This window comes from Asterias rubens, chromosome 3 (genome assembly GCF_902459465.1).
Source record: "Asterias rubens chromosome 3, eAstRub1.3, whole genome shotgun sequence".
Classification (NCBI taxonomy): Eukaryota; Metazoa; Echinodermata; class Asteroidea; order Forcipulatida; family Asteriidae; genus Asterias; species Asterias rubens.
The window spans coordinates 8,337,890-8,356,121 of NC_047064.1; the positions used below are offsets into that span (position 1 = coordinate 8,337,890).

Here is an 18,232-nt window from a genome sequence, read left to right on the forward strand (position 1 = left end):
AATTTACCCTTTGTAGAGCTGGAACTTCGAATACTGAATACTCATCAGTTCTTAAAACTACCGATTACTTGAGTCACCTACAGCGTCAATGCGGCACATGTATCCAAATAGTTGATTCGTATCAAAATAGTTGTGCCATTGTTTAAAAAGAAATCAAGGGATTTGTTACGTCTTGAAAGTCCGTTCAGAGATTGTGACTATGCCTATTTCAACTCGGAAGATAAGAATCACGTCTTAGGAACAATTGTCTCGCATACAATATATTAAAGAAATTAATCTTCTTCTGTGAAAGTTCAAATAATTTATTCTGGGTAAACTTTTAAATAAAACATACTGAATTATAGTCTTCTGATCTTAATTAATTCGTATGTAAGAGTCATATCTCTAATTAAGATATATTAACAAATTTGTATTCGAAACTCTTGTAGAAGAAGATTTTGTTAAAATACAACCAAATTAAACAAACAAAAATCACTTCCGGTTATAAGAAGCTACATTACTCAAGTTAAGACTTACATGTTCATGAAGTATTTACACGATTATTAATATAAGAGGCTTATGTAATCTATTTTAGCTACAATAATACTCCACTCTGGCATTCCATCGAAACTCTTGAAAACACATCTTTATGTTTGTTCCATTCCAGTGATCATTGCAGAAAATCTCACTAATTATTGACTTTGGATCAAGCTTTGGAAAGCTTCAGTATAGTACTAACACTTTATATAATATGTGTATACCAAGGTTCGTAGCTACATTGACTTCCAATGCTACAGTAAAGTGTCACTTGTTAGCAGTTTTAGCAGTGTTATTACTATTAAAGGGCTTATATTTTATGTACATTAATTATCCAATCCGGCATTCCATTGAAACTCTTCAAATCACACAACGTGTGCGATACCATTCCAATGAACATTGCAGAAAATTACAATTGTTGACTTAGGAAAAACAGACTATTCGGATGACTTCGGTAGTATAATGCTTAAACACTTTAAATATGTTTTTAGCTGCATTGACTTCCAATACTACATTAAAATGCAACTTGTTAGCTAGCCTTGCTCAAGGTAGTCGCATTATTCGCTCCGAAAAGACGCCGCTGTAAACCCACCCGTATACCCTGTGCGTGGTGCGTGCGAGATCACACCGCATGACCCACCCGTATACACACTGTCACATCGTACGACTACTGTGCACACAATTCATCCGCATTCGTACCATTAACCGCATGCGGAGGCCGTCAGGCCGACGCATGCGGATAGTGTACGGGGGCATCGTGTCGTGCGATGTTACGCACAGTGCATACGGTTGGGTTTTAATACAGCGGCGGTCTTTTTTCGGTTTGAATAGTTCGACTGCCTTGAGCAAGGCTACTTGTTAGCAGTTGTTAAAAATGTTAAAAGCATCAATAACTAAATGTGCTTACCAAAAGAATCGAGCTGATATTTCTAATGACAATTGTATTATTGAAAAAAGGGAATAAACAAAAGTAACTCAAACGATGACGTAATTTCACGGTACTTGTTTTCCTTAGTCTAAATGTACATAAGAAGAGTTGGTCGCAAGAAGAAGCAGAAAGAAAGTATCAACAATAATTATATGCTCATATTGCATAAACAACTTAAGAACAAACACAATAGAAGTTCGTGCTCTTATAGACCTTTATCAGTGTGCAGCCATCTTGAATTTCTCCCGTTATTATCAATGTTTCCAAACCGAGGCTAGAAGAACAAAAAAGTCTGGCTCCTATTTGCCAAATGATTATTAGCATTCATTACTGTTATTCGATACGAGGAAGAAGACCAACGTGGTGAAAGAGTGATAAAGGTCTATTGCACGAAAACCTATACAAACCCATGATAAGTTCTAGCGCTTCGAACAGATTCACGTTTGTGTCGCGACTCATAGTTTGCAACATAAGTTTCCAATGATAAGTAGACTGTATAAAGTTGTTCTTCTAAAAGTTATATTCAGAGGTTCCCCCAGCATACTCTTCATCGTACATTGGATTCTCCACATTCGTGCACTCCGGAACTTCTTGTCCATGCTTGTGCCAGGTGTGACTTGTGTAGCGAAGAATTCCTGACTGGTTCCACAGTACGTTTTTGCCAAGATGGGGCAGCGACACAGTGTCATCAAGGATCGAACTTTCATCATTGCCAATAATTCTGCGCAAATATAAGACAGTCTTTAGCAAAATGGAAATCTTTTCATTATCATTTTTAAGAGGTTGTGTACACTAAAGCAGTGCACCGTGTGGTATGCGGTCATACCAATACATTTTGTTGTACCCAGCCAAACAGTGCTCATTCCGTAAAGCCCGTTTCTTACTTCATGTGAAGCTAGGGGAAGCTAGATCGAACATATCCATGCAAAGGCCTCTCACTAACCATCGCGGGCATAGTGTGGCAATACTTGTGCAGTTGACTCACACCATACTTGTAGGTGACGGTGTCCTACTGCAAAATACAGAACCGCTGTAAACACTTAGAAGTATAAACATGTTATATATCGGTCATTTTTACCTTGGTTTACGGCCCAGATAAAAAGCAGTTGCGCCACCCACAGCTCCGACGGTCAAAATAGCAAGGATGACAAACACATACCAGTGGTTCAGTACTGAAATCTGCAAAGACAACAAGAATGTGCATGACAATGGAGATGGAATTTGCTGGTCAAGTATATAGCAAAAAATACAATCTGCATGGATACAGCGCCCCTAAAAACCGGAAAGCAATCATGGACGCAGAAGTTGAAAGCTTAGTCCCTGCATGTTTATCAAATATGCCTTTGATTGTCTATAGCCACAGAAGAGAAAGACAGCTACCAATCTATGTTGTTAACATCTCATGCCTGTGTGGCATGAGATTATTCCCCCCGGAAATTCTGTGTGCCCCCCCCCCCCCCGGAATCCCCCCCCCCCCCCATCGACGAACTGTGGACAAACTACAACGCCCTCGTTTTAATCATCCCCCTTTAGTGCATATTGATATATAGCACGAACATCTGACGTCACACTTCGAGGCTCGAGAATAACGCAAGAGACCGGCCTAAAAAAAAAAAATGCAACACCGATGTGTAGTTTGACCCCTGACCTCGGTCATTTCACATAGAGATGCGCTGTCAAGTGTCAGCAGTGACTACTTGGGCACTGCACGTTTATCGAACGATGATTGTATCCAATGGAATCAATGGATCTGACACCGGGGACCTGTCTTTATCCTTGCGGATAAAGACAGGGGCCAAGTCTAATTGATATCCAATATGAGGGACAGAATCTCCGGCCGACAGATTTACCTGGGTATGGTGTCCCAAGGACGACAAATGTGCGTCGCGTCGTGCTGAAGCGTCGCCCGTTCCGTCGCCCGTCGCGTCGTGCGTCGCGTCGTTCCTGTGACACCGTTTGCAAATGCTTTACAAGACTCCTATTAGAGACGCTATATAATGAAACATACCTTTGAGTCGTCTTCATCGTTAGCTCTGTATATGTCATAACCCAGATAATGAATTGCCGTAACTTTGGAGGTTGCATTGACCATTGTCTCTATACGAGACTTGTCAACGTAACCAGTCAATGACTCTGTTACGTACATTACTTTTGTGAGGGTCTCACTGGGGAAAAACAAGATATGAGAGATATTTTATCGGCGAAATCAGAGTCATAACCACAAATATCTACAAATGTTTTATTTTTAAATGTAAAAGTTGCTATTATGCAAGTTAGTTTGACGATAATTAATAGTTATTACAAAACAAAACATTACCATGAAAGAAGACATGTTAACCATTGTGCTGTGACATAAACTAAATAAAAAGTTATTTCCACTGCCATGAAAGTGAATAGAAGAGTTTTTACTTTTTACATAAATGTCGGTTTTTTAACCTTCGAGAGTAGACTCTGTTATTCCCCTACGATCAACTTGAATCGAATTACCTTGTACCGGAAGCGTTATACTGTTCAATGCTAACCACCATTACATTGAGGTTGGTTTTTACTCGCATTAGATGGTTTGATGATATCAACAGATCTAGTAGTGACGTCATTTTTTTTTCGAAGATATGTGCTTCATAGGTTACTGATCCAATAAGAACAATGACGCAGCCAAAAGAGTTCAAATCTGTCATCAAAAGAAAAGTGTAAAAGGGTCACACTTATCGTAAACAAAGTTCACATGGTTTACCGAACGCACTTTACCTTAGTTCCACTCAGTCAATCAATACTAAATAAAGAGGTGAATGCATAATAGAGAGTGATAACGTCCCTGGGTCTCCAAAACAAGCAAAGTTTGTCTCGTATAGAGACCCACTTGAAGTGTGTAAGCTGGAAGGTAATAATCGCACATTGTAGACTTTTTTATGAGGGGTAATAGTGACGCAGATAAAGTGAAGCTATTTTGGCAGATGGGCTTTATAAGAAGCAGGGAATTCGCCATAGAGTGGCCACGGTGAGAAAGATGGCTTCATCGGGGCCATCGTCTAGTTGAACATATGTGGATAAACAAAATATTTTGATAATTGCTTGTAATAACTTGAGAAATTACTTGAGTGTAAAGAAACTCCTAAGCTGTGAAACAACATAGTTTTACAGAGAGGGAACCTTACCGATATCACACTTGGTTCCAAAAAAGCTTTCTGCACAGGAACAGCTATATCCATTTGGTGCTTCACCTAATGGTGAACATTCTCCATTCTCGCACGGACCTAAGGAGCAGGGTTTGTCGATAAGCTCTTTGCAGTAGTCTCCAATGTGGAAGGGGTCGCATTCACAGCTGTGGAACGAATACAAAATCTGTATGCATCATCACCATCATCATCATGCCCAACAAATGCAATCTGGTGGGCATTGCCACAGCTGCTGTGCCCGGGACTCGAAGTCTACTTTAAGCTGACACAGCCAGGTGTTACGGCTGCAGCTAGCGTTAAACGACTGTGGGTCAATCCCACTTTCATAAAAGCAGGGTCATATTTTGGTAAATACTACAAAAACAATGACCACATAAACTGACTCGTATTTATTACAAGCGGAGAGGTACGGATGTACAAAAGAGTTGAATTTAAAGATGCCTAAAGAATATTTCGTTGCAGTATAGAAAAACTTCAAGTAACATATTATGAACTTCGCCATAGTTGTTCACTAGACTAAAACCCGGTTCATACTTTCTTCAAATGCAAAATGTGAAGCGAATGTTGACGTCATAGAGCTGTTTTTGGCAGCACAGTTTGTCAGAAGTTGTACAGAGCTCAAATATTTGATGCGGATTTGTGACGTCGAAATTCGTATCGTATTCGCATTTGCGGGAAGCATGAAACGGGCTTTTAAAACCTTTACCTAAAACCATTGTCCATTGGAACGCACGTTCCCTGGGAGCATGGGGAGCTACGGCAGAAGTCAGTCTGGACGCTGCAATCTTTACCTTCGAAACCCGCATCGCAAAGGCACAGTCCATCATAACATCGACCATTACTGCAGTCAATCTATGGGGTATCAACCAGAAAGACACACAGACAAACATTCACAAAAGTCGCATAGGAGTCGAAAAACTGTTCAGTAAAAACAACGTCAAACAACGGTAGTGGTTGCATAAAAAATGTGTTTGCCAATGGTTTTAAGTATGATTTTTCATAATAGTTGATGATGACTGTTAAAGATAAGAAAGGGCCATCTTTTGTTTAAATAAGAATAGGGCCTACTTTAAAGACACGTGGTAATAGTCAAAGACCAGTATTCTTACTTGGTGATTCTCCCCATGTGCATGAGATAACAAGTCTGTGAAAAACTGCCGCAATTGGTCAACTCTTGTTACAGATACCTATAGAAGAAGTGAGAAGCTACCTCTTTCTGAAAAACTTTGATTCTTCTGAGGAGCCGTTTCTCACTATGTTTAATACTAAATACAGATCGACATTGCTCGATACCAAGTAACTGTTTATGCTTACAAGTATTTCGAGTAAATACCGATAGTGTGCAGTGCCTTTACGTTAACTTACCTCGCAGACGCAGTGGAAACCACCAGTCAAGTCCTCACAAATCCCGTGCAGACACGGTGAGCTAGCACACTCGTCTATATCTTGATCACAGTGAGCCCCTTCATACCCAGGTGAACATACACAATGGAATCCATCAACAAGATCAGAGCAGGATCCCTGGTGACATGGAGAGCTAGCACACTCGTCTGTATTTCGGTCACAGAAAAATCCATCAAACCCTGGTACACACACACAAGAGAAACCATCTACAAGATCAGTACAAGTTCCATGCACACATGGTGTGCTGCCACACTCGTCTATATCTTGGTCACAGAAAGTCCCTCCGTACCCAGGTGAACAAGCACACTGGAATCCATCCACAAGATCAGAGCAATTTCCATGAACACACGGTGAGCTTCCACACTCGTCTATATCTTGATCACAGAAAGGCCCTCCGTACCCAGGTGAACAAGTACAGGAGAATCCATCCACAAGATCAGAGCAAGTACCATGAACACATGGTGAGCTTCCACACTCGTCTATATCTTGATCACAGAAAGGCCCTCCGTACCCAGGTGAACAAGTACAGGAGAATCCATCCACAAGATCAGAGCAATTTCCATGAACACAAGGTGAGCTAGCACAGTCATTTGTATCTTGATCACAGAGAGTTCCTTCATACCCAGGTGAACATGCACACTGGAAACCATTTACAAGATCAGAGCAATTTCCATGAACACAAGGTGAGCTTCCACACTCGTCTATATTTTGATCACAGAAAGGCCCTCCGTACCCAGGTGAACAAGCACACTGGAATCCATCCACAAGATCAGAGCATTTTCCATGAACACACGGTGAGCCTTCACACTCATCCGTATTTATATCACAAAGTAGTCCTTCGAAGCCTGGAATGCAATTACAGGTGAACATGTCAAGTTTCTCAAAGCAGGTGCCATTGACACAAGGTGAACTGGCGCATTCGTTTATTTCATAATCACAGTCTAGACCTTCATACCCAGGGAAGCACAAGCAGGTATATCCATTGAACTCATCAACACATGACCCGTACCTACAAGGCATGCTTGCACACTCATCTGCTTCGATTTCACAAAGGTTGCCGGTATAACCAGGTGTGCATTTGCAGGAAAACCCATCAATAAGATCAATACATGTGCCATTAATGCAAGGCGAACTGTGACACTCGTCTGTGTTGTACTGACAAAAGTCGCCATGGTAGCCAGCTTCACAGAGACATGTAAACCCTCTGTCTTGCTCCAAACACGTGGCATTGTTTTTGCAGGTTGATGGGTCCTCTTGACAATTTACACCATCCATGCACCTTAAAAACAATTATTAAAAACAACTTATTCAACCACATCATTTTTTTCTGAGGCACAAACACAATCCCATGTGACAAATTTGCTCTAAATGATGAAGTCATTGACTCAGTGGTGCAGAAATGGAGGGAAGTATGCGGTATAGTAAATCAAACACAACTTTAAAAAACTTTTTTTTTTCCATAGTCACAAACACAATCCCATATGACCAATTTGCTCTAAATGGTGAATTCATTGACTGATTGGTGCAGTACTGGAGGGAAGTATGCGATATAGTAAATCAAATACAACATGATAAATGTTTGGTAGGTAGTCACTAAGAGCTCCCGTCAGTATTAGAAGTTGATAAACTAGCCAACCGATACCTAGGGAGCTAGCATCGAATGTCTACTCTCAAATCATCGTACCTGTATCCATTCAGTTCGTCCACACACGTTTCGTTGTCGTGGCACGGAGAGCTAGAACATTCATCAATGTTAACTTCACACACCTTCCCTCCGAAGCCGGGAAGACACTGACAGCTAAATCCAGCAATGGCATCGACACAGGTTGCGTCATTTTTACAAGGATTGTTCACACATTCATTTGTTTCCTCATGACAGTTCGTACCTTCGTATCCTGGTTGGCATGTACAGCTTTTGATGTTATGTAAGGAAAAGATAAATAAGGGAATCAATGTGTGGTGAAGAGGTTTTCAACTAGTGGTTTAATCCCCACGAGGCCTGGTTCTTGATAATTTTGTCGAGACGAAGTCGAGGTAATTATCAAAAACCAGGCCTCGGCGGGTTTAAACCACTAGTTGAAAACCAATTCAACACACTTTGATTCCCATTCATAAATACCTTTTCGGTCAAATACATCAACACATTTTGGTCAAAAAGTAAAATAAATGCAAACATTATAACTGTTCAATGATTTCTTTCAACACATCACCCGGCTCCAGCTATGAAATGGTAAAGCCCTCCGCCGCCCTTGGGTAAACAACTCCTTATAATGGAATACTGTGCGCGTTGCGCTTATCGCGTGATGTGGCACAAATTATGTTTCAGCCGTTGCTCTCGACCAATAAGAAAGAAGAAACCGGTGCAAGCTTGCGTGTCACGCCCATGTGTCAACAATTTGTACTGGTCATAAACAAAGGTTTGTACACACCTACGGGACGCCCTCTCCACCAATAGGAATAGCGAAACTGTCTGAGGTATTTATGAATGTATTTTGGAAACAGCATTGATATTAATGTTGGCTAACTGAGTACTTGCTGTTGTGACGTATAACGAAACAGGAGTCAAGACCTGTCTGTCCGACTTTTGAGAGTTCTTGCAACAAAACAGAAAACGTTAGTACCGTGAACAACGTGATTATGCTCATTAGTGATTCATAGTCAAAACCAGGGGTCGATTTCACAAAGCAATTAGACTCAACTGAAGACATCAAACAGTATAGTTAAGAGCGAATTGGATTAAAGATTAATCTTTTAGCTGTTTGTGAAATCGGTACAAGAAGGCCTACAAGAGGTGTAAAGTTCGCCACTTTTACTTGTTAAGCATTATTTGTCAGTTAATTTCGATGATATAGTTGTTGGCTTGGGTCCATGCATTCAACTTCATTCATCGGGCACGACTTGTATAGACTATGTATCTTAAAGCCTGCATGGTTTGTTTTCCCCCAAATTACGTTACTAGTCAAAGTTAGTTGTTTGGCTGCTTCAGGCTTTCAAATCTACACCAATAAAGCATCTGGCACCTAGATTTAAAAACAGGCTCACCTATATCCTGCTATCTGATCATGACAGGTTGAGTTGAAGAAGCAAGGAGAACTGTCACATTCATCCACCTCTACGTCGCACATTTCACCTTCGAATCCCTCCTGGCAAACGCAGTGAAAACCATCCAGTCTATCCACGCAAGTTCCACTATTCGCACAAGTTTGATTCAGGCAGTAGTTGATGTCAACCTGACACACACATGCGCAAGAGAGAGCAAGTTTTACTACCGAAGAAGTGATTATCAAAGAATTATCATTAAATTAGGACTAAGGTGAATTGGTATTTTTAACCTGTGCATGTAGCCACCCCTTTTAGCTTTCGCCCTTACATAACAGTGATTGTACTGTGCTACTGCTATTTCAGTATTTGTATTAATATGTGCTTGCAGTGATTGGCGGATTAAACTTTTAGTTTTTGAAGACATCTTTAGTGATACTGCGTATAGTATTTTATTATGTACAACCTACTATTGATCTCGGTCTACTTTTGAACCTCCTCCTTCAGCCCATGTTAATTTCCCCATGGGGAACGTAATATCCCGCGACCAGGATGATGTGACACCAGCCTCCATCCCGTGTTTGTACAAATACGAAAACATAATATAGTTCGACAAATTCCCTGAAAAACACTTGACTTTGAAACAAAAGTATTAGATAACAAGCAGTGAACGTCACAGCTAGCCTTGCAATATTCTTACCTCGCACAGGTTTCCATAGTGGCCTTCAGAACACACACACTGGAAGTGACCAATGAGATCAAGGCACGTAGCATTGTTGAGGCAGGGATCGGGCTCGCATTCGTTGATCTCATTTTGGCATAAAGTGCCGTCATATCCGATTGCACAAGAACAGGTGAAGCTACCCACTTCATCTAAACACGTTGCATCGTTATGGCAGGGATTTGAATCGCATTCATCAATATCTGTTTCACATTGTCCACCCTCGAAACCCGGCAAACATAAACAGTTGAAAGAATCAACTCCCTCTATGCAGGTACCCCCGTTGTGACATGGCGAGCTCAAGCATTCGTCGATGTCTATGCTACAATCATTTCCATTGAAGCCCGGTGCACATGTGCAGGAGAAGTCTCCGATGAGGTCATGACATGTAGCTCCACTGAGACAAGGTTGGGTTGCGCAATCGTCTATTTCACAAAACTCATCAACGTAGACGAAGTCGGGTACACACGAGCATTCGAAGAAACCGATGAAATCAACACACGTGGCTCCGTTTTTACAGGGTGCCGACGCACAGTCATCTATATCCACGTCACAGTCCAATCCTACGAATTTGGGAACAAGTGAAATAGCCTTTACTATTAAGATGTGGTTCAAATTACTTAATCAACAAAAATTACCTTGGCAAAAGTTACTATCATGTTAACAACTTTCGTTTTCTTCCCATTTTAAAAATGAACCTTTTTCCTGAAGCAATTGGTACCAAACGTAGACAATTCGGTAAGCACGTTACCTGCCCATCCTTTATGGCATATCTTGGCCCCTGTAATTTTGTCGCAATCGTAGTGCCCTGTAATATCGTCGTCCGGTGGTTCGCAATACACAGTGCATTTTGACGTGTAGTAGTTCTTGTTGCAGTATACTTTAACTTGAAAATAAAACCTACCGATGAAAAAAAAGACAACAAGTTACAGCAAGAGAAAGTATCACTCTTCCAGGTGAATAGGTCATTTAAAAAAAACTCTCTCTCTCTCTCTCTCGTACATTAATAATGGCCTTTTGTAGTTTCACTATTTCTCGGCTACTGTTTTTTTTTTTTTTTTTTTTTTTTTACGCATCGAGCGTCAATATGCTTTACATGCAGTTGTGTGACTGATGCTGCGTGAGTAGGCCGTATACAGCAAATGTTTAAACTGGCGAATGATAGTCGCTCTCAAATATCGTATCAGAGGTATATTAAACTCTTATAATTACATTCATAATAGTAATTTGCTCACAGTTCGCATCCATGGTGTTTTTCGATGTGATGAAATTGTTTCGAGGGAATATATTTCGACATAACTGCATGATTTTTTTTTTTTTGGGGGGGGGAACGAAATAGTGTTTAGCGGGAGTGAAATAGTATTTCGAGGGGACGAATTATCTGTCGTGTAACGAAATAAAATTTTGAGGTAACGCAATAGAGTTTAGAAGTAAAACGAAAAAAAGAAATTGAAAGACGAAATAGTTTGATACATTATGTTGTTATGTTTTGTTTTACCAGTCCCTTTATATGGGTAATGTCTATAATATGATATTGTACATGAATTTACGTACTTTGACTTTGTGTCGCGCACGTCGTAGCTGTTCCACCCGGCCAGGGCCTTAGATGGTGAAGCAGGTAGTTCTACATTTCTGTAGTAGTCGCTTATCTTATCATCACTGCCAAAGCCATCTTCATCATTTGCTCGTACCTTGACTCGAAACCCACCCTAAACGCAAATTAAAAGCGAGCCAATAATGTTAACTCAAGAATATTGCGTGCCTTGTGTATAAATATTATGAAAGGCTCAAATCGGACACTACCAATCTTTTTCGCGTAAAATGCTTCATGATCTTTTTGGAATCTTTAGTCTGCGTCAGAGATTTCTGTCCGAGTTTTAATGAAACGCGGAAACTAACTGTAGCATTTCTCTGAACAAAATTTGGGTGAGTATAACTATATGTTGCCATAACATTCAAGTTCATTAAATTTTACAATAACAATCACAAGACAGACTCGTTTGCTACATCAAATATTAAATGAGACATCTTAAATAAAGTAAATACAATAACAAATAATAGAACTCAAGGTTGTAGAAAATACAGTAAGTTCAAAGGGGGACTACTCATCTTAAAAGCAAAACAACCGTCTTTGATCTACGAGAACTTTCACCCTTACCTTCCATGTTACTTTGTTGAAAACCTCAGGGTTTCTTATCTTGGTAGGGATGGTTGACGGGAAGTCAAAATGGTTAGTGTTTTCAAGGATTACATCAGTCCGAACGTTGTCTAAACTGCATCGGCCGAAATGATTGTTTCTGAAAAACGTAACAAAAGAAAATAATGTTATCAAAATATGTATAATTAGTATGTCCGATTTTTGGCCGATTTGACGCAGTCAATGGTAAATTTTAAACTACAAAAAGCTTTTGCTTGTATATTATTCGAACAATTTATTAGCTTTCATATTAGGTAGGCCTACTGCGCGAAAACAAAAATCACCATTGACAAACAGTAACTTACTTAGAGACACTGGACACTATTGGTAATTGTCAAAGACCAGTCTTCTCACTTGGTGTTTCTCAACATATGCATAAAATAATAAACCTGTGAAATTTTGAGCTCAATCGGTCGATAGAAGTTGCGAGATATTAATATGAAAGAAAAAACACCATTGTCGCACCCTTGTCACACGAAGTTGTGTGCTTTCAGACGCTTGATTTTGAGACCTCATAGTTCTAAATCTGAGGTATCGAAATCAAATTCGTGGAAAATAATTTCTTTCTCGAAAACTACTTCACTTCAGAGGGAGCTGTTTCTCACAATGTTTTATACTATTAGTATCAACCTCTCCCCATTACTCGTAATCAGGAAAGGTTTTATGGTAGTAATTATGTTGAGTAATTACCAATAGTGTCCACTGCCTTTAATAGATGGGTAAACAAAGATTGTGTCTGTGACATAATATTATTATTCGAAAGTGTCTGTACGTTGTTTCGTTTGTAAAAAAGCATCATTATTATTATGTCAATGTTCGTTTACAAGTACCATTAGACCGGCCTTAAGTTAAAGATATTTGACCATGTGTTAGTTTGCTGGAGCAAACCAAAAGGGATATAATTCTTTAGCACATAAAACTTATAATTGACGCCGTTGGATTTGTGAACATGGAACCTCCGGATTAATGTGCGACCGTTTTCAGCAACTGAGCTATCTAGCACTACAGTCGACTTCAACCAATAACATCAAAGGTCTCAGGTAAATATTTCACGCACAAAAATGTACTTTTGTCTTTGTTCAACCCAAATTAAGTAAAGCTATACACAGTTAATACACCGTATGACAAAAACAAATCAGGGTAACCTTTGCTAGTAAGCAAAACTTGGCAAGCCACAGTTGTATGCATAAAAATGGGTTACGCGACGTTCGCACGTTGTTGATGAAACCTACTCGCTAAATCACCTGTAAAATAACAATGTACACTTTAACACGAACCCTTGTAAGACAAACTCTTATACAGCAAAACAATTTTAACCCATACACTTTGTTCACATTTTGCCGATTGATTAAGTTTATCACTTCCTTGTGGATGAAAGGGGCATATTGTTGTTTGTTCCGACAAGCTGAGGTGTGCAATCCACAATACCAATATCTCAATTAATGAGGAACACTTACCCGGGTGTGATGTCCTCGTCTAAGCACACTTCGAAATACATGTCACATTTACCGCACACAGGATCACAATAGCATGCAGCTATCATTTCGAAACTGATGAATTCAAACTCCACTGAGGCATCTGGTCTGACAGGCTGAAAGACCTTTCGACAAAACAAAACACATTCATTAAAAATGGAGCTCCATTTTATTGAGATATCAAGGTAATGGAGACTTTTAAGGTTTAGAAAGTCACCACTGCTTGATAAAGTGATACTTATAGGGACACACGTTGCCTTGGATCTAGTATAGGACTCTTCCTCTGTAATGTTGTATAATACGAAAGTGTAAGGCCGCCAGGGCTACCTTGGATCGGTCGAGTTGGTCTATGAAAAGGGTTTGAAACCGGGGGTTATAAAACACAATAATTTATTATGGTTGGAAAGATGTTTTAGAAGTAGAATATAATGACTCACACAATAATGCCTCCAAATTGTAGTTTTTCAATTCCTTATACGTCTTGAACTACACGGCATGCCATTTTGTTGAGTCAAATTGTGGACACCACAAACTTTAATTCGCAAAATAAAAGGACAAACCACGCAATTCTGTGGCATATTTGTATGGATCAGTATATTATTCCAATATTCCACATCTTTCCTATCATAATTATGTATTTCATAACAAACGGTTCAAGCACTTTTCATAGACCAACTCGCCCGATCTAAGGTGTCCCTTTACATTGTTGCTTCGAATGCTGACTTATTATTTTATGTAATACTACTACTATTTGTTACAAAGTTTCAGTTAATAGGTCGTACACTTTTGTTGCCAATAGAACAGTTTTGATGACCCATATTACCATAAACAGCTGCTATCTATTGTCTAAATCAAAACAAACCAGATTATTTAAAACAAATAACAGAATAAAAATAAAATAAAAATTAGATATCAGTTGTTCACTCAGGAAGCGAAAAATATGATATCCTATATCGTAAAGTAAAGACTGTTTTCTTCTGGTTTTAATCTTATTTGTATGCAGTATACAAACCACATTTCAAGTACCTTAACTACATGCATATACTCCAAGACAGGTACCATAAAAAACACCCCCCCCCCCCAATAATTTTTTTTTTTAAGTACACAGCAAAAACTTGGGGGTTAAGTTGATTATTCCTGGTATATATTATTGTGATAACACTCACATGGTGTTATTTATCCCAGTCGGAGACTTTGGAGCGCTAGGTGGCAGCAGACTTACCAGGTAAATTGCCATTGTTTACGTAGTTCTGAGCATGGCAAACGATTTTACCTGGTAAGTCCGCTGCCACCAAGCGTCCCAAAAGTCTCCCGTTGCTGTATCGTTTGTGAAACTATAGCACCGTGTCGGTGTCGTCACATTAGATACCAGGAGAGTCAATGTAACTCCCCGGTTTTTGCTGTGTACCCTTGGGAGGTGGAGGGGGTGGTATTTTACGGTACTTGTTTTGGAGTTTTTGCAGTAACGTTCCCAAAGTGGGCTCTTTATGAATTATGAAATTTTCCCATTTGCTCAGGATCCCTTTATGTGTGCTCCCATCGCAGTAAGTCAAAACTGTTCGCGAAGTTTGATCTGGCTGTTATCAAATCAGATCGAAGTGTAACAACACCTGTAATGGTGCGAGTAACGAGGTGATACAAAACAATTTACGGCAACACTTCACGCTTTGCACCCTCAATCAAAAAGATAATGCTACACTATATATAAAAGGCACTGACGGGTACTTTTGGTAATAACTCAAAACATTGTTGCCATACAAAACATTGAGAAAACGGCTCCCTCTGATGTAATAATGGTTTTTGAAAAAGATATTTGTGTTTCTCACTCAAATTAGTATTAACAGACTTTTATTGGACGTCTGAATTATAAAGCACACGCATTAAAGCCAGTGGACACTATTGGTAATTGTCAAAGACCAGTCTTCCCACTTGATGTATCTCAACATAAGCATAAAATAACAAACCTGTGAAAATTTGAGCTCGATTGGTCGTCGGAGTTGCGAGATAACTATGAAAAAAGATCACCCTTGTCACACGAAGTTGTGTGCTTTCAGATGCTTGATTTCGAGACCTCAAATTCTAAACTTGAGGTCTCTAAATCAACTTCGTAGAAAAAGATTTCTTTCTCGAAAACTACTCCACTTCAGAGGGAGCACAATGTTTTGTACCACCAACCTCTCCCCATTACTCGCTACAAAGTAAGGTTTTCTGCTAATAATTGTTTTGAGTAATTAGCCTTTAAGTTGTGAAACATTAGAGTGTTTTCTATTTTCCCCGATTTGTTATTTATTGGAATTCACCAAGTGAACACACAGCTCTTTGAAAATTACCAAAGGTGTGCAGTGTCTTTAAAGCTAGGGTCATAGATTGGTAAATACTCAATTAATTAACAAACACAAAACATATCTTATTGATAGGAAGATAAAGATGATACAGGCCTTGTAGACACAACTTTTCAAGTAGGATCCCCTTGGTAAAAGTTTTCACCTCAAAACAGTTGAATGGCAAACTATTCATGCCTAACTCTGTAAGATATTTTGAGGATTGATGTCCAACCGCACATGCTACGGCCAGACATGTTGCTATACCCGCTGTAACCTCGATAAACATTCTTGTAAAATAAGCATGACAGGTTGTGGCTCAGCACGGTGGTTATAGATAGAATGTTCACATATAAATGACTTTTTGTTGTATCTTTCTGTAAACGTTAACAATAATGCACTATGTTTCCAAAAAAACAATCTGTGATTCTTATCTTTAATTACTCACTCATCAGGTGATCCACGATTATTCTGACATTTGCAGTGAGTCTACTGTAGAACAGTGAGTCTACTGTATATTCGTAACGCTGGACTGTAAAGGTGTCGTAAAAGTAATCCACATGGTCGTGTATAAAGTGACGCCACTAAAATACTTCAGTCTGTGCTCAATCATGTTATATTATTGCCTTAATAAGGGTCCAAGATCTACCTGAACAAAAGCGGCAAGTGCTATTGCTGAAATTTTGATTTTGTTATTGCTTTTATGTACTATCACTTCCCACACTGTACTGTTTTCCAACAAGAGTATACGGAATAAACGTCTTGAGTTAAACCGAATTGAAATTCATTTAAATAAAGAAACATTTCAGCCAATGGGGAAATTGAGTTCGCATGAATACCATTCTGCTGTGCTTTTCAGAAAGATTCTCGATTACTTCACCACTCACCATATCAATATGAGGGGCTCTTTGTTGAAGTGATGAGCAGGCATGGATATTAAAGCAACATCCCACACATAACATCAAACTATTGTCATTAATTCACAATAGGCCAAATATACGCCGTCAACATGCAGCAGATAATACGCAAAAATGTACTTCAAACACCATTTAACAGCAGAAGTGTTTTTTTTTTTTCAATGAAGGATATATCGCTCATATCCGTCGCCCAGTGGCACTCAGTGTGAACCCCTTCTCATTTCGAAAAGTACACAGGTCTTCGTTTACGTGCATTACACAACTCACGGGACCCACGACTTTACGTCCCATCCGAAGAACGAAGCATCTTGGTTAAGTGTCTAGCTTATAAGGACACAAGTGTCACTACTGAGACACGAACCCACACTCTACTGATCAGAAACACCAAAGCTTGAGTCCAGTGTTCTGTACTTAGGCAACGGTAAGCCATTTTACTATAATATACAATTTCATCTATCTGAAAATGACACAAACTACAGACATAACACATTGTTTAAGGGATTAATGAAGCTCTTACGAATGAAATCACTCAAATTAGTGACTTGCTTAATCGACGCTGAGGTTGATAAGTTAACAATTTTGTGTACTGACCTGCAGCAGTAAAGCCAACCCGAAGCAAAACGTTACCTTCAACCAGGCCTCCATGTTTGAACCTGGTGTGTAGTTACATTCAAAGAACAAACCATCAAAATGATTATCTTCAGACAATCAAGTACAGTGCATGTAATGCCCACTTGAACTTCAGTTATTTAACTGTGTATAAACACAATAGTAATAGTGATTTAAAAACCTGGTTAGTTCACTTATCCCTAAGTGGCTATAGTAGAAAAGCTGGAAATTCGACAACAACTCAATTTCCAATTAGTGCTCAGATTGTCTTTAGCTGGACTTTGCCATAGCGTATTGCTACTGATTATAGAGTATTGTGATTTGAAACAAGGTGAAGCCAGCTCCAAGAAGTGCCAGATCGGGAAAGTATAGAGAACACACACATCGTTTCACACTTTTGTCGAACTGGTAATAAAGCACGTGATTGTTTTTGTTCTCCCATTGTTTGGACCTAGGCCTTTTATCAAAATCACCGTTGTTTTGTAGAAACACAACAACGTAGCTATGATGAGGTTCTCTGACTCTTTGTTTAAAGCCATTGGACACTTTCGGTAAACAGTATTGTCCAAGGTCCACATTTCGAAATTTTTAGGCTTAATCGGTCATCGGAGTCGGGAGAAATAATAACGGGAAAACCCACCCTTGTTTCCGCACGTTTCGCCATGTCATGACATGGTTTGTGTTTAAAATAAATCAGTAATTCTCGATATCGAGAATTGATATTGTTTTAATGTTTTCTCAAAAAGTAAAGCATTTCATGGAATAATATTTCAAGAGAAGTCTTTCACCATTACCTTCTGTAAACCCTGTAAGTTGTTTGTAAATCTGTGAATTTTTTTTTTCTGTACGTAAAGTGTACAACGGCTCTAATAATCGGTGTGCACTTGAAACTGATTTTAGAAATAGCAACAACAGGGCTTGAAACTTTG

At 39.3% G+C, this 18,232-nt stretch overlaps 1 protein-coding gene across 1 annotated transcript; it reads right to left on the reverse strand.

Annotated features, from left to right (window-relative positions):
- Positions 1-1,340: 1,340 nt before the first annotated feature.
- On the reverse strand, positions 1,341-16,066 carry LOC117288042 (fibropellin-1-like). The gene is made up of 16 exons (XM_033768724.1): positions 16,013-16,066; positions 13,439-13,581; positions 11,943-12,081; positions 11,339-11,493; positions 10,506-10,684; positions 9,764-10,347; positions 9,067-9,254; positions 7,709-7,936; positions 7,218-7,303; positions 5,986-6,230; positions 5,327-5,472; positions 4,600-4,766; positions 3,932-4,115; positions 3,453-3,609; positions 2,523-2,623; positions 1,341-2,165 (listed from the first exon to the last, which is right to left on the reverse strand). Exons 1-16 carry the CDS (start codon positions 16,064-16,066, stop codon positions 1,955-1,957), a joined length of 2,967 nt encoding a protein of 988 aa, XP_033624615.1. The 3' UTR covers positions 1,341-1,954.
- Positions 16,067-18,232: the final 2,166 nt, after the last annotated feature.

What these genes read in the sequence shown, in the direction of transcription:
- LOC117288042 (XM_033768724.1), bottom strand. Translation starts at nt 16,066, where the DNA reads ATGTTTATCGAGGTTACAGCGGGTATAGCAACATGTCTGGCCGTAGCA. An exon ending in GTGCGCGACACAAAGTCAAA is followed by an intron (nt 10,685 to 11,338) that starts GTACGTAAATTC and finishes TTTCATCGGTAG; the next exon opens with GTTTTATTTTCAAGTTAAAG. An exon ending in GCAAGACAGAGGGTTTACAT is followed by an intron (nt 6,231 to 7,217) that starts GTCTCTGTGAAG and finishes CTGATCTTGTAG; the next exon opens with ATGGTTTCTCTTGTGTGTGT.